The sequence below is a fragment of the Spea bombifrons genome, chromosome 12 (genome assembly GCF_027358695.1).
Source record: "Spea bombifrons isolate aSpeBom1 chromosome 12, aSpeBom1.2.pri, whole genome shotgun sequence".
Taxonomy (NCBI): Eukaryota; Metazoa; Chordata; class Amphibia; order Anura; family Pelobatidae; genus Spea; species Spea bombifrons.
Genome location: NC_071098.1, coordinates 29326109 through 29352666, shown reverse-complemented (window position 1 = coordinate 29352666; position 26558 = coordinate 29326109). Strand labels below are relative to the sequence as shown.

Below are 26558 nucleotides of genomic sequence, written 5' to 3'. Positions count from 1 at the left end.
AATCAGCCCCTCCAGCCTGCTTATAATTAGGAGCGTACCCCAGAGAGGGGGTATTGAATTAACACTTTGAGCGCCAGAGGGGAGAGCAGTACTCGCACCTCTGTCCCTTGAAAGGTTAACTGGAACAGTATCATCGTCGCTGATCGCGTTACGTGTACGGGATGGTGTGAAAGTGTCCAGTGTCTTGCGCTGCTTGCTATAGGCCCCGGAGGGCCGCGTTTAACAAACAGATATCTATATACAGAAAAGGATATATTTTATTGGGATGTGCCTTGCTGACCCATGAAATGTATTAGAAAGACCTTTTGGTTGCGGGCGAATCTCAGTATAACGTTTGCTCTGGTAAGGTCATTTATTTTTATTTTATTTTTATGTTTTGTTATTTTTTTCCTTCTTCTATTGCACTGCAGACCTCCGCTGGCCGTGAAATGGATCCGACCTCATAATGATTTTAAAATTATACTTGTTATCTGTTCACATCAGAAGCGTATACATTTCTCCTGATTACTGTCCAACATGCGGGCCGGTCGGGAGACTTGTCTGATTTATGTCAGACCTGAGCAATCAATCTTTCGGCTCCTCCGCTAACAAAAGAATGCAAACTCAAGCACTCCAAGGCTGCGCATACACGCTTGGATTTCAGAGTAATGGATTGCTGGTACATACAGTCTAGTAGCTTATTACGCCTTTAATTGGCGGGGTCTAGACACCTGGGAACACTATAGCGTATTATAGTACCTAACCTGCTTTCTCCCTAGGGTTATTCTCCCGTATAGGACATATAAGCTGTCCCTAATAAAGTCAAAAAAAGGAAATTAATAGAAATAAAAGAACGTTGAATTGCATGGTGGATGACGCCAACCCAACGCGTTTCGCCTGCAAAAAAAAATAATAAATAAGAGGCTGCATTGGCTTAGCATAGTTAACGCCATGGAATTATTGACTTCACCTTCTTCTCACAGTTTAGGGAATATTCCCCAAACCTCAATGCCAGTTTATTTTCAAGTTTCAGGCTACCGCTTCTTGTTTTGTTTTTTACTTTTTTTATTTTCTGCTTAGCACGCGCTCCGCTTATTGTACAGATTCGGCATAACTCGAATTTATACGCCGCTCCGCTTCTGCTGTAAGCTGCTTGTCCGTTCGGGCACCGGAGGGTTAACCTCATCCTCATCCGCGTCTCTTTTAGAAGTTATTTTAATTTTTTATTAAGAAAAGGGAAGAAAGAGTCAAAAGCCATAAAGATGTATTATATTTATTTTTTAATTTAAAGTTTTTCTTGAATGTGGGTATATAGATCTTTATTTTTATTACTCTCAATGGGATATTTTTAATGTTTATTGTGCAAGTTCTTACGTGTATTTTTTTTTTTCTTGTATTTTAAGCTGATATGGCGTTTCATTTGCACTATTTTATTTGTATTTTCTTTTAAGTAAATAGTTTTTGGGGGTTTTTTTTTATGGAGAAGCCACCCGCCACCACTGAAGGTGCCCCTCTGTCTTCATTTGGATTATGCACCATAATTTAGCCTATGTATAGGTCAACTTTCTAAATAAGCAGATCCTGGGCTACCCCTTTAATATCGCAAGATCCCATTGTAGTGACTGATTAACTAAATGGTTCTCATAACAGTCTTTATAAAAGAAGAGAAGATATTCGGAATGATTGGTCCCCATTCTTCGCAATGAATTCCAATATAGTTCTTAAGCATAAGCCGCATGCGAATGAAATATACGTTATGTATAGACATCTAGGGTATCGCAGGGTTCTACAGCCCTAAAATGCCAATAATGTTTATAAAAACTGCAGGAAATGTGTTAATATATAAGAAAAAAAACACAAAACATCTTTTTCTTGCTTAATTATATGAATATGGCGCAAAGCCACATAAAACGTGTCGGTTAAAGGCCACCGCCGTAAAACTGATGGGTCCCAAACCTGACATTCATTCACAGTGCATAAAAACTGCCTATAAGATGTGTTAGCATCATATGGTATATTTGGATTAAAAAAAATAAATTCTGTATCCCCCTTCCTGATTGGCTGCCAGTTTAAAAGCTTTTTAGACCTTCGCGTTTTATTATTGGTTAAGGAAATGGGGAAAAGGAGAAGACTCGTGCCGGTTCCCTCTGTGCCCAAAGAGTCACGGTGGGCCATCCTCAAATATTTTACCAAAAATGTGGACTGTTAAAAAAAAAAAAATACAGAATTTATTCATGTTCTGTTTAACATCATTTTTTTTATTTTTGTTTTTTTTTGTTTTGTTTTGTTTTTTAAAACAGAATTTCCGAGCAAAAAAGAAAAAATTAATTATTGTATAAAAAAATTGTTTTAGGTAGTGAATTGGTAAGTGACCGTGGAATCCTATTGCAGTAAGCTGTGAATTGTCTCGAAGTGCTCTGAGCTGTCTCTTTGTGCGTTTGGCGGTGTTTCCGTTGACTGTGAGTCTGCGCGAGCGTTTCATATGCTTTCTCTTTTTGTGTGCGTTCCTCCCCCCCTCCGTATCATTGTCGCTCTCGGATATTGTCGCTCTCTCTCTCATTGCGTTTTTAAGTCAAAAGAGAGTGCTCATGGTGTTTTCTAATGCTCCCAGCTGTCTCTGTTAACAGGAGTGATGCTATTAAGGACTGCGTTGGCCTAGGGGGCCCTTGAATTGATGAAAGGGAGACACCTATAGAATGGTCACAGAATCCTCTTGTTTGTCATCAAAATGTATTTTTTCGTTAATGTAAATATATTGCATTTTTCCACGAATTGATTTTATTTCTAGAAGTGGCTCCGATAAATGTCTTCTCTTAGGGCCCGTTGAAAAAGATTCTCCATTGTCTGTTTAAACTTTCCAAGCGGCGGCTTCTCCAAGCTGCTATGATGTCATTGATATGTCATTACCGAATCGTCCCCCTTTTTAACACAACAGGATACTGCAAATTAAAAAAATTCAGTGTTACAATTTTTAAAATGTGGTCTTAGTTAATATTTATGTTTTATCTGATTTCTTTATACCCAAACCGGTGATGGATATCTTAGGGGGAAATAATGGTAAAAACCGTACTTAGCTTCTGTCATTATATATATATTAAGATATGCTCTATTGTCTTGATTTTTTTTACATTTTTTTGGACCATTTTTGTATAAATTGGGCTTTTTCATCAAAATACATGTCTAAAGCAATAGCACAGGTGGCCATGCCTTCTCAAAATTGAAGGGTGGAAGAGAAAGTGTGTCGAACGCCAGTCCTCAAGAGCTCTGTGGATACCAGACTGATAATAAGTATTATTTGGAGAAGTCTTAAAACAAAAAAAATATACATCAACACCTTAGGAGAACTAAATTGTCTTCTTATAGTCCGCGTAGAGTCCGTTGTCTATGTGACGATAGAGGAATGACCCACAAAATCATTGTTAATGATGAAGGTAGTTGTGGGCTGAAATATGGAACTTCTGGACAATGACAGCAAAACCTAACCCAAAAACGCTGCATTTCCCTTTAAAGTAGAGTAGGTAGCCGCGTAGGAAGCCATTTTGTTGGTGGAACACTAAGAGTCAAGGTCACCTTGAAAAGCTGTCTTGGGTTTTTCCACCTTACTCCTGTCCAGCCCCAGCCACGAGGTCTATAATATTCCGTTTTTATTTTGTTTTTCGAGGGAAAGAAGAGACATAAACCGAGAGCTTAGGGCTTGGCAGTGACTTTTTATTTTAGTTTTCTTACAGAATGTGAAATCTTCTTTACTGGTCAACAGGTTGACGCCGAAATGTTGGTCGGTCAGATCATTCCGCCAATCCAGAGTTCATAAAATCATTAAATACCCGAATGAAAATGTTATTTAAGATACAGATTTCTCCTCCGGCAGAAGGAAGTCGATGTAATAATAGATAAGGAACTGAAATAGTGACATGACTTGTGTCCTTATCCGCATGTCCTCGCCTCTAACCCTTAAAACATATTGGACACTTTCCGTGTTTTTGAATTCATAGAAAAAGTGTGTTGCCTATAACAGAATAAGTGTACTTTGTATCGTTTGAAGTTATTATTTGCCTTATGTCAGGTTTAGAAGCAAGACTTGACAACAGTCTAAACATTTTTGAAGTCCTTTGACGATTCCAATCCGTAGAACCACAGGCTGATCCGCCACCCCTTGCCGTACAAATGCCAAATCGACGATTTCCGCTGCTCTCTCTCTATATTTTGTACACGGAATTTGCAATAACTGTTAGCACAGTGATACCCTGCTACGCTGTTGTGTATATGCTGGCTTTTTAACCCCTCTTTCATGCTGTCGTGTTGCCCCTAAAACTCGTAGGCCGTGTGTCGCTACAGGAACGTGGCCAATGTGACAGCTGCTGAAGTCGAGTGCCTGGTTAATTCATTTTTCTCATAGACTGACATGAACAATATGGTGGGAATAACAGAAATAATTAAAGTCCATATAGATATAGATTTTTTTTTTTTTTTGTGGAATGTTGCCCCTGAACCGCCGGGCTTAGGGGTGCCGCCAATTGTACGATAAAACGCTGTATTTATATGTATATCTTATGTCGTGTTGATCTGTGTAAATGATCTTTGGAATGTTTTTTTTTATTATTATTATTTTTTTTTGTGCATGGTTAAAAAAAAAAGGATATTTCTCAAAAAAAAAAAGTGAAAACCTGTTGCAAGATGAGATTGTGACAAAAATGTTTTATTAATTTATTTTTCCACATGGGGTGGATGAAAGGGATTTTATTTCCTATATTTTTTTCATTTTTATTTTATTTTTTTCTCGGTCTTGCAAAAATAGAATATTGAACTCTGTATGAATGATGTACTTCAAAAAAAAAAAAACTTTAAAAATGTGACAAATTGTCTTGTTCAATTTTTTTTCCTTTTTTTTTTTTTTTTTAATCTCACGTAATTTTTCTGTTCAGTTGCAATAAAGCATTCTCAGTGGAATAAGACTTTCTAAACATTGGCTTCTATTTCATCGCTCTAACGGGTAAAATATAAATACTAACTAAAAAGAAATTAAATAAATTTAACTAATTTGATAATTTATTATTATTTTTTTTTCCTTTTTAACGTTTACTTTTGTTTTCATTACTTCAGTCTTCCCTACACAATTAATATATACTTTCTGTAGACAGTCTTCACTACACCACCTGACCAGTAGATGTCACTGTTGGCTACGAAACAAAGACATCTGTTGCTATTGACAACCGTCTACCATTCTTCCCGGGTCTTAAGATGGGTTTTTTTGCGCTATTATTATTATTATTTATTAATTGGTTTATTGGTTTATTAATTGGTTTATATAGAGTCATCAGATTCTTCGTATTGGTTAACGTTTAATAAATTATCCAGAATTACCTTTTTCTCAAGTCTACCAGAAGTAGGAATTAATAAAAAAAATAATAAAAAAAAAAAAAACCATTTGGTTACGGATGACAAAGACACCATTTTCTTCCAAAAACTTTATTTATAAAACAGTTTTCACACCAATCTGAAGAAAATAGACTAAAACTATTTGTTTTCCATCGTATAAAGTGCAATTTGTAAAGAACGTTCGCTCGGTTATATTTTTTTTAACTACCCAACAGATCGGAAATGGAGAAGCACGGCAATTGCTGTACGCCAAACCCCAAATAAGATACAAACATTCCACCTGCAAATAAAATCCAGATAATTACACAAAATTATTAAATAAAAACGAATGCCGGATTTACCGGACATTTAAATAACTAGATAAGGGATTATGGATCTCTCACCATAGGATGTTTCGACGGACTGCACGTCTTTGATGTGGGCGTTGGAGGATTAATTAGCACCTCGTTAATGATCAACTATCATTCTACACTAATTAATAGGCTACCTTGGCTCGTTGGAGGAATGCTAACGTTTTCATGTCCCGAGTTGACCCAGAGACCCAACCCCAGAACTCAATGGGTACAGGAGTTGGATCGCCAAACTCAACGGAGGGGCTTGAGTTATCAGAAAATAGAATCTTCTGTTATTAAAATTCTAAAGCTACAGTTTTCTGAATAGTTTAGGTTAACTCGGCCCTCTTGCCAACAACCAAATTTCATTTTTGGTGATCCTTCAAGTAGATGTTCGGCCACCAGTTATGAGAGGCCAAAGCGCAGTTTGGTTTCGGTAAATAGGACCACTTTCAAGTCACCGGGAGGTAGAAACTTTTAGCGTTTAACTTTTAAACTCAGGTCACCTGAGTTCCAAGCAGAGATTGCACGATTCCACTCGTTACGGAGGTTAATGAAGTCCAAGTCAAATGTTCTCAACGTCCAAGCAGTAGAGGACTTCTTTCCTACATCGTCAATATTTATATACCTCCCTTTACAGCCAAAGAGAACGTCCGTGCAGCACAGCTCCCGCAAATAATAATAACTTACAGAAATAATTAAAAAAACAAATATTATGCGCACTCGTTGCCTTAAGAAAACTTAAATAACAAATAAATAAACAAATAAATAAATGATAATAATAATAATAAAATAAATTAAGAAAAAAACAATTGGAAATGTGTTTGCATCTGTTGGTTTCCGAATATTTCGCAGCCGATGTTCTAAACCCGGTGAAAGAATTCTAGAACGGCTTTCGATCGACGCACCTTTTTGTGTAGCCATCTCGTAAGGTCCACGTAAAAGTGCTTTTGTATCGTAACCTCTTGAAGCGGTGATGCGTTCTAGACGGCGAAAATCGAACAGCCTGGTTTGGCCGGAAGTTGGACATTCTGTCTCTTAAACCATCGCGTGTTGGTCTCCAGCAGGAGATGACGATGAAGGGTATTCTTGCGTTGGCTACAGGTCGATATCCAGAACGTCGGTTGGCGTGCTAGATCTCTCAATCTCCTCCACAGACTTTGCATCGGATAGCCTGCTTCTTTGAGCTCGTCGAAGACTTTCTTCAAGAGAGACTTCGATTTCTTGCTGACAAATCCTCAGCACGCTCTAAAAGAATGGTTGGGGGGGGACACGTTATTAGATCTACGAAAACGAGGGTTTTTGGGTTTCCACAACATAGTTTGTGAGTTTCCAAGCTATAGTAGGCCTTCTTTAACCCCTTAAGGACAATGGGCGGTCCCTAAGCCCATTGAAAACAAAGCATTTTATGGGCTTTGTCATTAAGGGGTTAATACAGTATACAGAAGGCAACCTTGGCTTGCTCAGCTTTGTAAATCTAAAACTCGGTGGTCTTACCGGGTCGCAATGTATGGCGTGCGCGAGGTAGTTGGTGGATGCTGTGCTGGAGAGAGTCATTCCCAAATTCTCGGGTCGTAGCCCCGTTACCGCCGCGGCTGTGCTGGCCGCCGCTACCATGGAGGGTGGAAGTGCAATAAACTTGCCGTCTGTGGATCAAGAGTAACAGAGACATCAGAAGGCACTTTAATTATGGAGAAGAAAATAAAAACGAGGGCGAGGTCAGGTTAGTGTATTTTTTTTGGTTCAAAATGGCAGACTAAGCTCTTGGTTTTACTAAGTGAGTTAAGTGGGAAACCAGGTATACTTTACTGCTGAAATTTGTGTTCCAAACCTCTTTACCTTCAACAGTCTAGGGCAGCAGAGGACAATTCTACTGCTCAAATAATGAAGGATCTCCAGATGAAATGGGACCATTCAGATGAGCGATGGGCTCTCCAGTGTGTAAGTAGGGCTGCCTTTAAATCGTTAGTTTTGAGTAAGCCCTCAAGTCTACGACTGCCAACCGCTAACCTAAACCTCTCTAGTTGCGCAGATAAAGTCACTCGGTTTAGACGTTTTATAACAAGTACCGTTTGGGTTGAAGCCTACGAGAGGAACTCACCGGTGGCGCAGAGCGCGATGAAGGTCTCCGTGTGCTTCCTGACCTGCTGAACTTTCTCCGCAGGGACACCTAGAAGGTCCACGAAGTGGGAGAGGAAATCCCGCGGGGTTACGGCTTCTACGTCCCATTTCAGTTTGTTCAAAACCAGCAACTCCATGGCCTACAACGCAAGACCGAGGTGGTGAGATGCAGAACATTTTCTTAATGTCGCTAAGGAGTATTAAAACAGAAACATTTAAACAAAAATCAATAGTTATTAAGTTTCTGAATCCGAAGAGTTTTTCTACGTATTCATTTTCTACGTTTTAGTTCTTATTTTGTTTTCTGTTGTCCGGTGTTGCAGGGTTTGGTGGCGCTTAACGTGAGCGAGCGATCCGTACTCACCCTCAGCTCCTTGTCGGTGAAGCAGTAATCGGAGTACATGCACAGGGTCTCGGTGGTCATCGGCTTGCACTCCCTCAGTTTGGAAGCCAGCAGGAGGCACGTCGAGCCTAAAAGCTGAAGCCGCCGCTTTTCAACCGGCACGAGGGACAAGAATCTGTCCAAAGAGTTAACAGCCAGCGGGAAGACGTCCTCTCCGCACCTCTGGTCCTCGCACACCTGTTAACGGAACCAAAAAAAGGTCAGACACCACTTTTTAGCCAAATAAATCATATTTACAAATTAAAATAAACAATATATGTGTATGAATTATAAGCTCATCGCGTGTGCTGCATGGGGGCAGCCATCTTAACTTCCTGTCCTCAGGATCTGCACTTCCTTTTAAGTTGCTGATTGTTGTTGATTGGTTGGGGCAGCCCTGGTAAGGGTGGGGTTAGGAGAAACAATGTAAATGTTTATTGAAATCATATTGAAATTGATAAGTTTGCCACCCAAGAAGTAGAAAAGTAACTTTTTCTTTTTAAAGGGAAAGTGTAGCCTTTAATATTGTTTCTTGGAAAATAATAACTTTTGAGTCCTAAATGATACTTTACGGTTTACGAGAAACACTTTAAATAATAAATTGTGTTTTAAATATATTTCTTCTGAACCATCGTTATTTTGTAATGTAGAATAAAGTTTTCTGTCTAAGTAGAGAGTCTTGCTTTATAAAAGAACGGCTGGTGCGTTAGGATTAATCACCTTTTGGGACCCTGTAGGTTCATGGATCGTGTAGCAGATCTGAGCTGTACTCTGAAAGCCACGGAAGTCTGTTTTTCAGATCTGGACAGCCATAAAATGAGTGCATTGAAGCCTAATGAGGCGCTAAACTTTGTCAATGTGCAAACACATTACCCGGGGGTCTCGCCCCATTAGGGGGCAACAATGGCTGGGCTATTACAGACAACTTCACAACAAAGTTACACTTGAATGTCAGCTTCATGTGCTATGCAAGAAAAACCAGAGAGGCGCATTAAGGGTTAAGCCATTTACTAGCGTCTTCAATTAATATGAAGATAATTTGTTTCCACAATTTTTATTTTGTATTTTTTTTTTTTTGTACAAATTCAGTAACAAGCGTTAAATGGATTTTGGGTAATTTTACAAAATATTTTTTAAAAATTAACCCTTTGATGGCATGGGAGTAATTTGGTGTCAGGGATGTGGCAGTACGATTTGCATCACTGTGCCACCTTACTTGCGCTGCATTATGTCACATGCAGGGACTGTGCAAGAAATCAAGTACACTTTTGGCAGGTATTAGGAATGTTAATTTAGTGTTTTTTTTTTTATTTAAAGAAAATAATGATTACATAATAAATGTTGACTTTTTTCTTTTGCAAGAATGTTTTTTTTTCTGCCTTGATTCCGTAACATAAATATTAATGTCAACATCGCCCCATATAGGAATTACTAGTACTCCATAGGTGCATGTCCAGAATTTTTGTAAAAAATTATATATATATAAACATATATTTACTAGGTTGGGTATTGTAAGGACCAACATTAGCTAACCAGAATCTGTGGTCAACCACTCCCACCACACTCATCCAGCAAGGGACATTATATAGAAAGTTCCTGTTGTTATGATTTCTCAACGTCTTAGGGCTTAACTGCCCATAGGCGAGATAAGATTTCCTAATTTAAATCCAAACCGGGTTCAACCTAGTGCTGACATCAGGCAATAAATATACTTATAAAAATATATATATATAAATAAATGGTTTTCTTATTCTAGTTTCAAAACATTCATTTTTCTTTCCAGATTCTTAAAAAAATGATAACATAATTTGAGTAATCACAGTTTATACGTTAGACATGTCATGGTTGCAAATGTACATCTTGTATGCCACCGTCTAAAGTTTAATGTCCCTTTAAAGGGTTAATGGCGTTGGCCGGGGTTAAGGCGAGGGTCCTCACCTCTAGCATCCAGTTGGTGAGCGTGCTCCTCATGTACGGATGAAGTTCCTTCTGGACGCGCTGGAAGTATCCGGCCCCCGGGATGTATCTGAGCTCTGCCTCCAGCAGGTTTAGCAGCACCTGGTTCTGGAGAAGGACCGGGTCCTCCTGGGCTCGGAGTTCTGCCTGCGCTTCCCAGCACACCAGACTGTTTTCCATCCCTGGGTCTTTGCTGCGATGCGGAGTATATTCGCCGGGGATAGATGACCCTTTAAACTTTGTTGCTGTGTCCCTTTAAATGCCTCCCTTATATACTCGCAGAGCTCCCCTCCAAGCCTAGACCCTCCCTCCTCTCTTCATTCATTGGACTGTTCGGCCAATCGCATCTGCTCTTTGCATTAATTAAGGGGTCTTTGAGGGGATACATGCATCACTGGAACCTTGGAGATGTCAATTTTATTAGAATTAAAAAACACGTTAATTTGTATAAACCCCAAAACATAGAATCTGCCGGCAGATCGGCCCCATCCGGCCCCCGTCTAGTCGCCCGTTTTTCCTCCTATAAAGACTCAAACTTTAATCAGTCGTTGGTCTCGTCTTAGATTCAGGAGCCGTATGTCTATCCCATGCATGTTTAATACCCTCACTGTATTAGCCTCTACCACTTCTGCTGGGAGGCTGCTCCATTTACCTATCACCCTCTCAGTAGAGTAAAACTTAAGCCTCTGACCCTCTGGTTTTAGATTATGGCCTCTTGTTCTAACATTTATCCACCTTTGTAATAAACTTTGGGCCAAACTGACCCCATTACGATACATGCTACGCCCCATATCGGGGAGCGATGGCTAGTTCTATGGCTACCTCCGAACAGCTCTAGCAAGCAGCCTGCCTTATACGTGGCGGGAGGGTTTGGCGTATGAATGTAATAAACCTTCAGAAAGAAATATAAAAGAAAATAAAAAACAATAAATAAAATCAATCCCCGAAATAAATCTCTGGGCAAAGAATGCTTACAAAGAACTTTAATTCACATTCTTCATGGGGGGGCTGTAATATGGGGTATGAAATTGTCCCTTTAATCGTAAGACCCTAAGTTTCCAATAGGCACTTTGAAACAGAACTTCCACCTTTAAGAAAAAGTTATGGTTTTTTAAATTTTTTTTCTTGGAAAATTCCGTCTGATTCACAACATTTACAGAATCAATGAATGAATGAATGAGCTCATTCATAATCAATGAAGTTACACACAGACAGGGGTCCCGCTGGGTCGCTAACAGAAGCTTCAAGGGGGTTCCTACAGATACAACGTGTCCCCTCCTGTCACCTATGTATGAAGGAGAGAGCCGACATCTTGCCCTGCTGAGCATCGTTGGTCCCCATCTCAGGCCCCTAGGGGCCACACACACGCTGGGTTTGCAGGACTTGACTTGGGGCAGTAATGGGGTTTTTAGTGGGATCCTCTATTTCACTATAAGTGACCTTAAACTTCTCTTTTCACCCTTAAAGTATATTCTGCAGTCCCAAGTAATCACAGCCGGCATCTCGTCTAGATTCAGGAGCCGTAGCCTATCCTGCCCATTCCCTCGCTGTATTAGCCTCTACCACTTCTGCCGGGAGGCTGTTCCATTTATCTACCACCCTCTCAGTAAAGTAAAACGTCCTTGCATTCCACCTACGCCTCTGACCCTCTAGTTTTAGATGCCTGTCTCTTGTTATATCTCCTCTCCTGTACGTTGTGTATTTAAATGTTTCTATCATATCAATTTCCTGCTTCGGACATAAAAATTTGGGCAGATTTGGTAAAAATAAAAAAGTTTACATATTCAACCCAGCGGGGGAGTCGCGTCCGCTCGCTCATATCCATATGACATCTGTTACACGCTGACCAGCGGAATTCCTTCACAACCCCAGACCCTATGTATCTCCTGTATCTGAAATGCCGGGAATGCGCAGCCCTCCGATGCCCCCGGCCCTCGCACCCCAGGCTACCAGGTGGCGGGCCAGGACCTCCATTCACCGGACCCGTCTCCATTTTGTTTTGCTGGAGGATGGAATTGGAAAAATGACAGGAATAAAGTGTAGAGGAGGCCGTTGTGACGCGAGTGACAGCGGAAGGAGGGACAATGAGCGACACAATGCGTTTCTTCTTCTTGCCCCTTCTCAGCCTTTGTCTGCGGCCGGCTTTACCCCCTCCGGAGCGCATTGTGCCGAAGCCGCTGCCATTCAAAAGTATGCAAAGAAGCTTATGGGAGAGGGAACTAGCTGTATTCATATGAAAAGAAGGGGCACCCTCATATATCGCTGCCTGTCAGTCAATTTGGGGAGGAAAAATAAAAAAACATATAGCAAGAAGTTAGTAAGTGTCTGTGGAATGGCGGCGGGATTGTGTTTTTGTTTTGAGGAGGAAAGGCAGGAAGTGGACTTTTTTAATGTTTTTTTTTTATCAAGGAAAGCGCTCTTTGACAGGTTGGCATGCCCTGGAACTCTCTGGGTCTCGCCCGCGACTCTGGGTGAAGCGCCGCTTCTACATATCGTGAAAAATAAACTCTGAGTCGTGGGAGCGGCGTTGTGGCACTCCCCGCCCACTTCTTCTCCAACCACAGAGTTTTACTGCATGTGGGGCTAGCCCCGCCCCCAACGTCCACCCGCACCCCAAAAAGCGAGGGGGGTCCTGGATGTTCCCAGGTATGGATATTGGCACCTGTCTGGACAACGTTTAGCAGAGCTGCCACTTTATTCGCTCCCCTGGAAGTTTTACCACAACAAACAACATGGCAACAACCTATCAGGGCCTGCTTTTGTGTCACATGACAATTAAGTGATCCTGGCAAGAAAAAAAGTGCTAATGACCCCAGGCATTTAGCGGTATGGGAATGATGTTTCTAACGCTGCTTATAGTTATTCAATTCAGCAAAACAGGTGGAACAGCAACTTTAATTTCTAATACAAGCGTAAACTGCCATCTTTGAATTGCACGAGTAACTTAATTTACTCAGCTATTTTTTTTTAAGCCAAACACCATGATTCCTCTTTACTGAGAATACATGAGGATGATGGGAATTGTAGTTATGTGGCTGCTCCCCCCCAATCTTAGAACTACAGCTAACATCCACTCTGTCAGATTGTCTGTCTTTGTTTTTTTTAATAAAGTTAGGCAAAAAAAAAAACACCTCAGGTGAATTTCAGATCCCTGAGGTGATTGTGTTGGCTGCATGTATACAATCAGCACATACATGTATCTTCTTTATTATTACACGCACATGTATGTATTTTATATCTATTTCATTCCAAAATATTTACTGTTTGCCATTCTTTTGTTTGTTTATAATTTGTATATTTTTCATGTTACGTTTTTATACAGAAATAGAAACATGTTACGTTTGTTATGTTTGTATACTTTGGAAATGTAAACTAAAATCTAATTATGTAAAAATAATTCTATATATATATATATATATATATATATTGCTAGAAAATGCAGTATAAAATAATTCCTTAACATTCCATTTTATGGGCCATTTTACTTTTCTATAAAAGTAATATATATATATATATTTATATTAAAGGGTTTATTTTATACAATTATCTTTTTTAGAAGTAATATATATATGCTGTAAAAGCACCAAAGCTTTTATTATCTAATAATTAATAATATATGCAACTGTTCGAAAGTTTGGGGTCACGCTGGGTCCTTGTTTTTGAAAGAAAAGCTAATTTTGCCCATTAAAATAACATGAGATGGATCAGAAATCCAGTGCAGATGGGGTAAATGTTGTAAATGACTATTATAGCTGGAAACGGTTGATCTCCTCATAGGCATACAGAGGCCCTTTATCACTCCCATCACTCCTGTGTTCCAATGGCCCTTTATCACTCCCATCACTCCTGTGTTCCAATGGCCCTTTATCACTCCCATCACTCCTGTGTTCCAGTGGCCCTTCATCACTCCCATCACTCCTGTGTTCCAATGGCCCTTTATCACTCCCATCACTCCTGTGTCCCAATGGCCCTTTATCACTCCCATCACTCCTGTGTCCCAATGGCCCTTTATCACTCCCATCACTCCTGTGTCCCAATGGCCCTTTATCACTCCCATCACTCCTGTGTCCCAATGGCCCTTTATCACTCCCATCACTCTTGTGTCCCAATGGCCCTTTATAACGCCCATCACTCTTGTGTCCCAATGGCACATTGTGTTCGCTGATCCAAGTTTAAGATTAAAAGGCTAATTGATGGTTTGAAACCCTTTTTGTGATTATATTACAGCCAGAAATGTCCTTGTTTTCCATGAAATCAGCCGAGTGACCCCAAACTTTGGAACTGTAGTGTATATAACATAATATCATGATTCATACATAGGCAGAAAATAACTATCGAGACTGGTCATGATAGAAATGTTTATTCCTATTTCCCAGGAGTACTTACAAAATCCGGAAGAACCCCTAAGACCTATAAGAATCTATGACCTAATAGATTGGTGGGAAAACTTCAGGGCATGTAAGTACTTCCTATAGTAAAATTAGCATATTTTTGTGGTTTTAATGCTAACGAATATGCAAATGTCAGTAAACTTGCATTTTATTCCATGCGCCTTAAAATACTATAATTTCTGACATCACATGCTTTGGATGAGTACATTTCTACCGCTTCTGCCGGGAGGCTGTACCACTTATCTGCCGCCCTCTCAGACTAGACAATTATACTGTATTGACCCCACGTTCTAATATTGTCACGGCGATCTGTGGCCAAAAGGTTATGGTTGTTATAATTATTCCCATTCCGTTCTACTTATCTTTTTCTGTAAAGAAAGAAATAGTTAATAGCGGCGGCTACAACGGGGCAGAATTGTTTGTCTAAGAAAACGTAATGCGGTTTAATTCTGGGGTTCAAGAATGAGAGTCCTAAATCCGATTAGCAGGACACTAATCCACTAGTGAGTTACTTGAAAGTCTTTGTCCCGATGACCCGACCCTATTGAAAGTGGCCATGAAGCGCAGAGGGAAGATAATAGCGAATGTTTGTGCACTAATCATTCCGAAGTGAGCTTCAGGAATAAATCGCACTGTGCGACGGGACTGTTGTTGAAATACTTATTAAAATACCTCCCAACTTCTACCCCCAGCCAACCGTGACTCCGGGGAGCAGAACTTGGGAGGTGGAGTGTCACTCGGTTCTGCTCGGTATGTATCCGCCGGTTTCCCCGGAGAATGAAATCAGTCGTTGGTCTCGTCTTAAATTCAGGAGCCGTACGCCTATCCCATGCATGTTTAATCCCCTCACTATATTAACTTCTACCACTTATGCTGGGTGGCTGTCCCACTTATCTACTCCACCTCTCAAATATCTGTAACTTCTTTTGAGTCCTGTGTCAGTTGAAATATTATTACCCGGGGTAGCGCTTTAAGAAACATTCCTGTCCTACCATTACTAAATCATTGTATATCAGCTCTTTGACCAGCATCCTCATCATAAGACGCTTTTCACGCCTTGTCACCAGATAAGATCTTATCAGAAACACATCAGTATTTAGACGTCATCCCCGCAGACCTGAGAGACGTCTCATTATAGAGCAGTTAAACACTTTCAACCTGTGGAGCATACGGTTGACCTCACCAAATTCCACTAGGAACATATGTCCGCGGAGAAACCTCTAGGAACAAACGACCAAGTCAAGCTAAGACCGACGGACGCGGCTGAGCGCTTCCATTGTTCCAAGCAGCCTGATGGGTTACCCCGTATTCATACACATAGTTTAACAAAAAAGGGCCTTTTACTTAGCCCCCCATTGTGTAAGACAGTAGAGGAGGGTAAATGGGTTAAGGCCACAGAGGGAGGGCGGAGGAGTCCATCAGCCATGAATACTAAACGGTTCAGCCTCGCTGGGATCCTGTCCAACCCACCCCTATTGATGCATTATCTCAGGCTAGTGAACTTGAAGTAACTGGAGCCCTGGCGTTCTCTAACCACAGATCAGTGTTTTCACCCAAGCCTGAATTCGGATAAATAAATGGACAACATAGATCTGGGAGTCTGTGGTAGGAATACAGAAGGCGTACGTAGAGCATAAACACAAACCAGCTCCGCGGGCCCTTTTGCATAATTATTTTTTAAAGGGTTGGGGGACAGGCAGCTGCCGCCTAGGGCCCAGCGCCGCGCACGCGTTCAGGGTGCGGACGGAGGGAGTAAAACTGGGAAAAAAAAGAACAAGTGTAGCAGGTGGTATCATTGTCTATCTCCCGACAATTATCATTTTTCATTGTCAAGGTTCTATACCATTCTTTTAGGGGCAGTTGTAGCCTGAAGATTCTATAATGGGGAGAAAAAAGGCGCATTATACTTAGAGCTCTTTATTCTAAGAATTCCCTGGACGGTGCTAAACGCCATATTGCTGAAATCGGTCATCATTTGATGTATTTAATACATTCCGCCTAGTTGACCCCGCGTCGGTCCGTGTCCTCGTCACTTTAAGAAGGTCAGCGCAGGGTATAAAAGTTTTCTGAACTGTTTGAGTTTTTTTTGCATGTGGCTCAAAGGATTAACAAATGACTCAAGGTCGGGGGCATTTCAGATGAATTTACGCGTCGGCTCCTGACAATGTTTGAAATTGGAAACTTTAAATCGTAAGATCAGTAAAAATTAGCAAAGAAAAGTTAGCTCTTTTCCCCGAGAAATAAATGTTACATTTAAAGCACAGTTTACGTGGCCTTATGGAGAGACAAGCGACTGACTACAACGTGGAAAACAAGGGGATATCTGGCTGTAACATAATCGTAAAAGGGTTTCTAACCATCAATTAGCCTTTTAAACTTAAACTTGGATCAGCGAACACAACGTGCCATTGGAACACAGGAGTGATGGGAGTGATAAAGGGCCATTGGGACACAAGAGTGATGGGAGTGATAAAGGGCCATTGGAACACAGGAGTGATGGGGGTGATAAAGGGCCATTGGTACACAGGAGTGATGGGAGTGATAAAGGGCCATTGGGACACAGGAGTGATGGGAGTGATAAAGGGCCATTGGAACACAGGAGTGATGGGAGTGATAAAGGGCCATTGGAACACAGGAGTGATGGGAGTGATAAAGGGCCATTGGAACACAGGAGTGATGGGAGTGATAAAGGGCCATTGGAACACAGGAGTGATGGGAGTGATAAAGGGCCATTGGAACACAGGAGTGATGGGAATGATAAAGGGCCATTGGAACACAGGAGTGATGGGAGTGATAAAGGGCCATTGGAACACAGGAGTGATGGGAGTGATAAAGGGCCATTGGGACACAGGAGTGATGGGAGTGATAAAAGGCCTCTGTACGCCTATGAAGAGATTCCATTAAAAATCAGCCATTTCCAGCTACAATAGTCATTTACAACATTAACCCCGTCTGTGCTGGATTTCTGATCCATTTCTGAAGCTCTGTCTCTGACAACAAGAAAATGGCATTTGAAATGTTGGGAGATAAAACGTTAATCTTGTAAAATAAAGTGCATTCTGTGCTGTGATCGGTACCATGGACAGGGAAGTGGATGAGCTCAGTAGTTTTGTTGAGTTCACTAACCCTGAACCTGCCGGTAGTTTGATTGATTGATTAGTGGGTGCATCGCTCTAGTAGCCGTACAGCACTCTCTAAAATCTCCTCTGCACATAACCTGTAATGCGTCACTTTTAATGCCTCGAGTACTTTAGAACATATTTGCCAGCATTCATCTAAACTCTTTTTTTTTTTTGAAATTGAAATTTTCTGCATAGTTTAAATATTTGTGATATGCTTTGTATTAAATAACATTCTTGTAATTTGTGACACGGTTCTTTTCAAACCGAAAGTATACAAGGCGACGGAGCGATTCCAACAATGGGAAATAAAGGAAATAAAGAACCGATGGGTTTTCCTGAATCTACCCGTAGGAGGGATAAGCACTGGGAACACACACTACTATTCAAAAGTTTGGGGTCATGTAAACATTTCTTTGTCCATTAAAATAACATTAAATGGATCAGAAATACAGCGCAGACGGGGTTAATGTTGTAAATGACTTGTAGCTGAAAATGGCTTATTTTAATGGAATCTTTTCATAGGCGTACAGAGGCCCTTTATCACTCCCATCACTCCTGTTCACTCCCATCACTCCTGTGTTCCAATGGCCCTTTAACACTCCCATCACACCTGTGTTCCAATGGCCCTTTATCACTCCCATCACTCCTGTGTTCCAATGGCCCTTTAACACTCCCATCACACCTGTGTCCCAATGGCCCTTTATCACTCCCATCACTCCTGTGTTCCAATGGCCCTTTATCACTCCCATCACACCTGTGTTCCAAAGGCCCTTTATCACTCCCATCACACCTGTGTTCCAAAGGCCCTTTATCACTCCCATCACACCTGTGTTCCAATGGCCCTTTATCACTCCCATCACACCTGTGTTCCAATGGCCCTTTATCACTCCCATCACACCTGTGTTCCAATGGCACGTTGTGTTTGCCGATCCAAGTTTAAGTTTAGATGGTTAGAAAACCCTTTTTGCGATTATGTTACAGCCAGAAATGTCCTTGTTTTGCATGAAAACAGCTGAGTGACCCCAGACTTTGTGGATAGCGACTGTAAACACGCGTGCATGTGTAGAGTTGCTATACTGATCCCTGAGAAAAACAGGAATTACAACGTATAGCAGAGCCAAAATATGGTAAACCAATGACTCAAACACTTCTGAGAAAGGGATATCGGTTGTTAAGCCGCAGTGTAATCACAGCGGGACGTTGAGAGGTCTGCACCGTGAACGCGTCCCCCATCGTGTTACCCCACTGTCTGTACCCCAAGAGCCTTCAACAAGAGCCAAGTGGAAACGTAAGATTTCCCGAGGGCACAAAGTGCTACTTCCTGATGTTTTTCGTATATGAGAAGTTTTTTTGCCCGTGAGTTTGTAAAGTTTTTATTCTAGCTAACTCCAGTGTATTTTTTTTTGGTGGATCTTCTAACGGAAGTTGTTTTCCCGGAAGATCTGAACACTGGAAACTAAAAGCTGTTGGTGCATACGACTTGTTTCCCCCGTACACCAACTTCTACAGCAAGACGCCTACTGATTTCCCATTGAATTTTTAAAAAAGTTTTTTTCTCCGAAGCACGCGGCCTGCAAACTTTTACTTGTGAACTAATTGTTGCTTTCCCCATAGCCTGGAGGCAGCTGCGTGTTACTAGTGACCCTTTCACCTTTCTCAGTGTGGCACGTCATGGGTCCGCTCCAAAAAACAGCAGGTGGCAATATTGTTAAACCCCCATTACAACCCCTTTTACAACACGGGGCCGTTGTTTGGGCTCGCTGGGGCATGTGATGCGTGTGAACGTGTTTGTGTTTGTCTGCGGTGAAAGTTTGGAGAGATGGTCGGAGGGGATTGCTGGTAATGGCTCATTCTTTCACTAGGAGCAGCGGACCGTCTTTATGGCCACCGGGAGCACGCACTTTTCATTCATCTGTGTCGGGTCTGCTAAAGATATCTTTTTACAAGTCAAGAGGCTCGGGAGAAGCAGAATAGCCTCTAGCGGTCATTTAAACAGGGGCTGTAATCATTGCACCTTTGGACGTTTGTAGATTATGGCTCCTTTTGTGCCTCTACAATGGATCTAAACTGCTCGTTTTAACACGATTGCATCAAGTTTACTGAAAAAGGGAACTTGCGCGTTCCGTGTTATCCGGCATCCAACCTCCTGTCCCTGTGTACTGCCAGTTAGTGTTTGTTTCTTCATTTCACAAATAATTCACATATTAAAGATATTTATCTTTAATATCACACGGGAACCCCCATGGAAAACATCCCCCTTGAGCATAATCCCCAGCGCTGTATACAATAATATTACCCCTCAGCACTTTATACAATAAACTCCCTTTATCTGCAGACCTGGAGCCGCCGGTGCTGGCAGTCATGTGATATTTTGGGTGACTTTCCCGGCTCAAACACCACACTGAGCTGATGCTTTACGCTGATGCTAATGAAGTCCGTTCCTCCATAGACTTTCATTAGACAGAGTGTGCAACTGAGTGATTAAGACTGAGCTATTCTGTTGTTTACCATGAGTAGTCTGATAAGGAGTCAATGTGTGGGTCTGGTAGATTGGGCTCAGAACACATACAAATGGCTACCAGGAGTCCATCAAACTCTGTGGGTAAACTTTTCTTCAAAGCCAATCGGGAGGATGTAAAGGAATCGGTTTCGGTGATCGAGTAACAGCGGGTTCTAGTGGAAGGGTCAGCTGGTTTCCATTACGCTAAACTGAGTTTCCAAGCTTATGCTACCTGTGGACGGTTGTATTTATGGGCGATTGGTACATTGGAGATAGAAGTCTCCCCGCACCCTGTCCTTCCAGGAGCTGGAAGAATCGGGAACAAAAGCTCTGTTTTTTCGGGCTGCGTGGGGCTGGGATTCTGCCCGCATTGTCTCTGTGCTCTTGTGTCTCCCGTTACCCGTGTGTCAAGTTCAGTGGCCTGAAATAATCACTGGGATGTTGCATGCAAACCGATAGGGAACATAACTTTTTTTCACTTGCGAGAACAATGCAGAAATGCGGGCCCCGGTACTTTGTCCGCTGTCTGTTCCTGCTTTTCTAAGGCTTCGTCCCGCAATTTCTCCTCCTCCCCAATCTGTTTCTTAGTTAAGCGCCATTCATGTGTTCTCTTGTAGAATAAATCGCAGCCCGGTCCTATCATTTGGACACCTGGGTTCTCCTGAGTGAAAGGAAAGTACTTTGTAAAGTGTAAAAAGAAAACAACTCATATACCATTCGTAGGCTCGCGTTTCTCTGATTATTCTAGAACTTGGGTTCTAATAAATAAAAGTGGAGAGAAGAGATGTTAAGATGATCAGAACTGTGAAACTTTTCCAGTGAGGGGTTTCAAGTTGCAGTTTGTTTGTTTTTGAACACCATCTGTTTTGTTGTCGTAGTTCTGTAGTATTATTAGGGGGTCTGGACTGGTCGTCGGGCAAACCGCGCAGATGCGGGGTGGGCTGGTGGTCAGCTAAATATACCACTAGTACATACGGCCATTTATCAGCCCCTGGCCTGAAACTGTCCGGTTTTAATCCCCAGTCCACCCCTGATTCGTACCAACCTTAATGCACACCCAAAAGTCACAGCATGATCTCCTATTCCTCCGCCGCGTTAACCAGCTGAGTTGGTTCCACTTCTTAGAAAATACATTGAGTTGAGTTTAAGAGAGAGATGTTTCATCTGTCGTAACATCGATGGTGAAGGCTTTTACCCCCAAGGTAGAAAGTTCTCAGTGGCCATACGCAACCAGATCCACGTTATTCAATTATTACTGTTCGGTCATCTCTGCAGGTACAGCAACCATGTATCGATGACTCTTTATACAAAAAACCATGCTTCTTCTACTTTCAGGCAGTTCTTTAAGTCAAGCAACCCCTTTTTCTATAGAAACGTCTACCTTCCTGGACCACCCTGCCTCCCATAGAGAAAATCCGAACACACAGAACAGACCAGAATTACGTTTATTAAGGCACTCGTAGAGAGTCTGAACGCGTCACATAAAATAAATAAATAATTCTGCAAATTCCGGTTTAAAACATGAAATATTTTTGTAATGATTCTTGTTATTTATTGTTTTACATCGTGCTCCACAGCGTAATGTAATAATTATTAACGTAGGGTGGACTGATCGATTTGAACGTTATTCCCCCGCATGTATTACTAGGAAAGGCATAGAATGAATAATGTTTCATTTACTAGGTTGACCCGCTGGTTATTGAGTTAGCGTTTGGTTCACAGCGCACACAGTTGCCGGGTTAGTGAGATTAATATGACTTTCCAGCCGTTCTGAAACCACATCTTCTGGGGTTCTTAGGGATGCCTTTTTGTTTAGGACCCTTTGACAAGCATCGGGAAAGTTGTAGTTTCACAACAATAGGAGAGTTACCTTCTGGCCACCCGGTTCTACTGTATAGGTCGGCTCCTTGGGGGGACGCGGAGAAACGGCCTCTCTCATCCTCCGCCGACTTTGTAGCGGTTTCAGTTACTCGATATCTTCCGTAATTTGGTGTTTAAGGTCGGAGAGCTCTTAGGACCAAGTGTTCTGATGAATAACGCCCTACTGTAGACCCATCAGTGATAACGGCCAATAAGGTGGTGGCCTGTCACATTATAGAGCGAGTAAAGGAGCAGCGAAAGTAGAAGAAACTAACTGTGGTTGAGGAACCATTGTGTGGGTATCTGGCTGGCTTTCCAAAGAGTCCGCCAAGTGTGTGGTGAGCACGTGGGTGTGATTGGTTAGGACCCCACCAAACACCAGCATCCGCCGCCACCCATGTGTGCCAAGGAAAAGACTGAATGGACGTCTGAGGCAAAGCCATTGTCATAGGTCCATCTACCCACGTGATCCATCTATGATTGTGTAGGAGAAATGTCAGTTTGTGATACAAATGTTTCCGGCTTCATTTCAGGTTCCATGCGCCGCTTCGTGATGTAGGGAGGCAGAGAAACCTTTAGTTTTGATTCTCTTCAAATAGCTTGGAAACAGTCCTGCGGACAGAGAGAGACTTCCGTGAAGCTGCCGTAAATATGCAGTATGTATGAGACGAACCACCCTATGTGCACCCGTTAGTGAAATGTACTTCTGTGCGTAAGGTTATTTTTTACTTCTTAAATATATAAGTTAATGCTTTTAATGCAATTTGGGTTATGTGTAAAATGTAATTGTGATGTAAAGTTTAAAAAGGGTCCTATCACCTAAATATCAACAAAGTGCTGTTCCGTTGCTATAGTGATAAGACCATCTTGAACCTAAGAACCAAGATCACTTTTTATAGATAAATACATTTTAATCTTTTTGTGACATGACATGAAAACTTTGATCACTTACTGATACAGAGACCCGGAGATTTCATCTATGTAGCTCCCTGTAGAAGAGAGAGAGTAACATCAGACATAATCGTGATAAGTACTGGTTGCGTGTTTGGCACTTTTACTGTTGTCTTTCTGTGAATGAGTTCTTTCTCCTACTAGAACTAAATGCAAAATAGAAACAACATTCCAAAAATACCCTTTCTAATAATAATAATAATTTCTGAATTATCAGAAGTTTTGCTTCATTCATCATTTTTCGGGGAATGCCTAATTGTCATGTGACAAAAGCAGGAGGCGCTGATAGGCGTAACTTCCTGGGGCTGGCTGCCTGGAATTCCGCCTCTCCTTCACAGGATGCAGAAAGTGGGAGCGGCAATAAGAAAGGGGTGGGGCTAGCTGTGTGGGTGGAGCTGACCTCCGACTTTCAAGGCTTGGGAAGTAGGCAGAAGCTGGGTGAAATGCGCCGGTAAACATTTAAAATATCTTTGGGATCCTGGGGAAGCAGCTTGTACTTTAGACGTTACCGGCTCCTTTCTCCAGGACCCAGAACCACCTGTCTTGACCTCGGTTGATTAAGGGCTCCTAACTGGATCCTGATTGGCTGTCTGCCGCGAGGTGAATCTTAATGGATACGTTGCGTTTTCTGAACATTCCATTGGACGTCTGGAAGCCGATACCTCCCTGTTCCCTGTGCTAGATTCAGCAAGTCTACCTTTACTATTCTCAGAAAGCTTATCCCTGTAGATAAGCAAATCCTTTTCGATATCATAATTCCCCCTCAGTAGGTGGGACCCCTATCAGTATTCTGGTAGCTGATATGAAAAGTATATTTGTTTCCCCCTGTGGCTGGTAATGAGGTACAATGTGTTAATTCAATTAAACGCCACTAGAGGGAGGAGGAGTGGCATCACTAAGTCAAACACGGTTTCTCTTTAAAAGGATAGCCATGCTGCCTATTAATTCCAAGGATCCCTAACGTTAACCCTGCTTCTCCCAGTCTGGGTATCCCAAGCAGACGTTTGGGTGAAATTCTGCTTATTTACTTGTTTATGACATACTTGTATGTTATCTGCAGGGGTTACAGTATTTGAACTCTTATGCTAGCGGCTGGGTTACAGATGGATGTGGTTGAGCTCTGTCTATACATTAGCACCTGTTTGAGAGGCAGGGCTGCTGACGCAGAGAAGCGGATGGGTTTAGCGGCTCCGCATAATGTTTCATGTTTATTCTATCTAACCAGACAATCCAACTCACTCCTGAACGTCACATGTGAATTCACAGTTTGCAGAACAATGGAAACTGTCTTAAAAAGAGCAATTCAGGAGCTAGACTAAACCGAAACTAGTCTCAGGGGGGATTATAAACACAAAACAAGGTTTAAAGTAGAAAGGTCCCTCCCTCTTTAAACAAGTTAAAGTATTACCCATTAATCTCACAGACTTCGGAGCCACCATGAACTCATGCATGAGATTTTTGGAAGCCCAGCATTGGCGGTGCTTGTCGGTTGTCCTGAGTAATATCTCAAGTGGGGTCGGGGTCAACAGGCAGGGCAGAAATGTCCCAGCTTCATGCTGGCGAATGTAATAGAGAGACCTCGCTCTGCCGTTGGGTGCTAAGAATGAACCGGCGCAATGTACTGCTGACCACCGTCACCTTCTTACCTGGTTTGCAGGCTGTCTCACAGAGTACCGGACAGATATAGCAGAACTGGCAGTGCTGCGGAGAGAGAAAGGCAATCTTATTCATGTAGAACCCTCGGTTATTTTTGATGACATCAGAATCACATCATCCCATTTGATTATGCAGGTGACATCATACCACAAAGAATCATAATGTGGGAAAAGACTGTTACATTGTAACAAGATAGAACCTACAGAGCCCCTTGGCTTCTAGGTGAAGATGAGTGTTCTATAGCAGCATTTCTCAGGCTAAGTTTCACTCCTATATACATTGTCATTGAAGGAAGTACCCCAACTATCATCTCCCTAAAACCTCCCGAAGGTGTATCCCAGAGGTTTCATGTGCTGTAGACCAAATAACTTTGGTGGACAGGACGCCAATGGATGTCCTCCCCTTAAAGCTGAAGCCATCAGTGAGATGTGCCCCCACCGCCAAGCGCTTCTCTGAAGTGATGTCATACGATTGAGTTCCAGCCATACTCACATCACAGTTTTTGCAATGCTCGCTCGTATCCTTCTCGTCACAAGGACACTTCTCACACTCGCCGCAGTACTGAACAAAGAGAAAAGGATTTCATTAAATACAATGACATCAACACGCGAAGGTCTACATGCCAATCGTCCTTCACTCCCCTAAGAGTTTGAGAGGTGCCTATAAATGACCCCATGCCTCATAGCTAGGGTGACCACATCGGCCATGTTTTTTGCTGACCAGCCCAGATAACATCGGCTCTTTGCTCGTCACGTCTTACGCAATGCTTGCTCTTTACGAGGTGCTCAAAGCAGAATAGAAACCAGTATTATTCTCCTTGCCCAGGTAAGGATCAAGACGCAGCAATAAGAGGCCATTACCTTGCAGAAGGAGCAGTATTGGCAGAGGGAGCCTTCTGTGTATTCTTCATCATCATCATCATCCTCGTCCTCATCTTATACACAGAAAAACAAAAGGGGACAATATGTTGAGAATTCCATACAACACGCTCAGATATGTTGACGTGTTGTTACTAAGCCAGTTACTTCTCTCCAGCGTTTCCATCACTCCTTAGGCTGCAAGTCATGGGATTTGTTCTCCACCTCGCATTGTCCAGGTTTTTATTTTAATCACAGATCAGAGGGAACCTGATTCTACAATATCTCTTTTTCTGGGCTTGTTAATCTTCTTAGAATATTTTACATTTGAGGAAATGACAAGGTTTGTAGGGCTTTTAGATGTCATTGAGAGTCCTTGTTGGACATGCATGTAATAGACATGTTTACTTGCTTATTATTTCCCTTTAGAAATGTTTTTGGCCATTCCCATGATAAATGCAGCCTTTTTTTTCTAGCGATTACACGTTCATACCTTACTTACAAAGCCAAGTTTGAATTGAGTAGTTGCTATATATTTTTCAAGTGGATAAACATACTTCCCATTTGCTAACAAAGTTTTATAGTAACAATTTACATCACATATTTGTTTTATGTTTTATGAAAGTATATTGTTTTCATAATTCAAATTGTGTAAATACACTACCTTTCAAAAGTTTGAGTAAAAAGCTCATTTTGTCTATTTAAATAACATAAAATGGATCAGAAATCCAGCGCAGACGGGGTTAATGTTGTAAATGACTATTGTAGCTGGAATCTCTTCATAGGCGTACAGAAGCCCTTTATCACTCCCATCACTCCTGTGTCCCAATGGCCCTTTATCACTCCCATCACTCCTGTGTTCCAATTGCCCTTTATCACTCCCATCACTCCTGTGTCCCAATGGCCCTTTATCACTCCCATCACTCCTGTGTTCCAATGGCCCTTTATCACTCCCATCACTCCTGTGTCCCAATGGCCCTTTATCACTCCCATCACTCCTGTGTTCCAATGGCCCTTTATCACTCCCATCACTCCTGTGTTCCAATGGCCCTTTATCACTCCCATCACTCCTGTG

General features: G+C 41.8%; 2 protein-coding genes across 2 annotated transcripts in view; both read right to left on the bottom strand.

Moving 5' to 3' along the window:
- Positions 1-26558, bottom strand: part of LOC128470390 (protein PFC0760c-like) — a 58727-nt gene that overhangs the window by 27358 nt on the left and 4811 nt on the right. Inside the window, exons 2-6 of the mRNA XM_053452268.1 lie at positions 25487-25560; positions 25119-25187; positions 24617-24671; positions 22972-23008; positions 22469-22631 (exon numbers count right to left, since the gene is read on the bottom strand). Coding sequence (XP_053308243.1) covers positions 22595-22631; positions 22972-23008; positions 24617-24671; positions 25119-25187; positions 25487-25560 — 272 coding nt within the window. The 3' untranslated portion in view covers positions 22469-22594. The remainder of the gene's footprint in view (positions 1-22468; positions 22632-22971; positions 23009-24616; positions 24672-25118; positions 25188-25486; positions 25561-26558) is intronic.
- On the bottom strand, positions 6521-10326 carry LOC128470386 (G1/S-specific cyclin-D1-like). The gene is made up of 5 exons (XM_053452264.1): positions 10129-10326; positions 8173-8388; positions 7789-7948; positions 7185-7333; positions 6521-6935 (listed from the first exon to the last, which is right to left on the bottom strand). The coding sequence occupies exons 1-5, from the start codon at positions 10324-10326 to the stop codon at positions 6786-6788; spliced, it is 873 nt and encodes a 290-aa protein (XP_053308239.1). The 3' UTR covers positions 6521-6785.

What these genes read in the sequence shown, in the direction of transcription:
- LOC128470386 (XM_053452264.1), bottom strand. Translation starts at nt 10,326, where the DNA reads ATGGAAAACAGTCTGGTGTGCTGGGAAGCGCAGGCAGAACTCCGAGCC. An exon ending in CATCGCGCTCTGCGCCACCG is followed by an intron (nt 7,334 to 7,788) that starts GTGAGTTCCTCT and finishes CTTGATCCACAG; the next exon opens with ACGGCAAGTTTATTGCACTT. An exon ending in ACGCCATACATTGCGACCCG is followed by an intron (nt 6,936 to 7,184) that starts GTAAGACCACCG and finishes CCATTCTTTTAG; the next exon opens with AGCGTGCTGAGGATTTGTCA.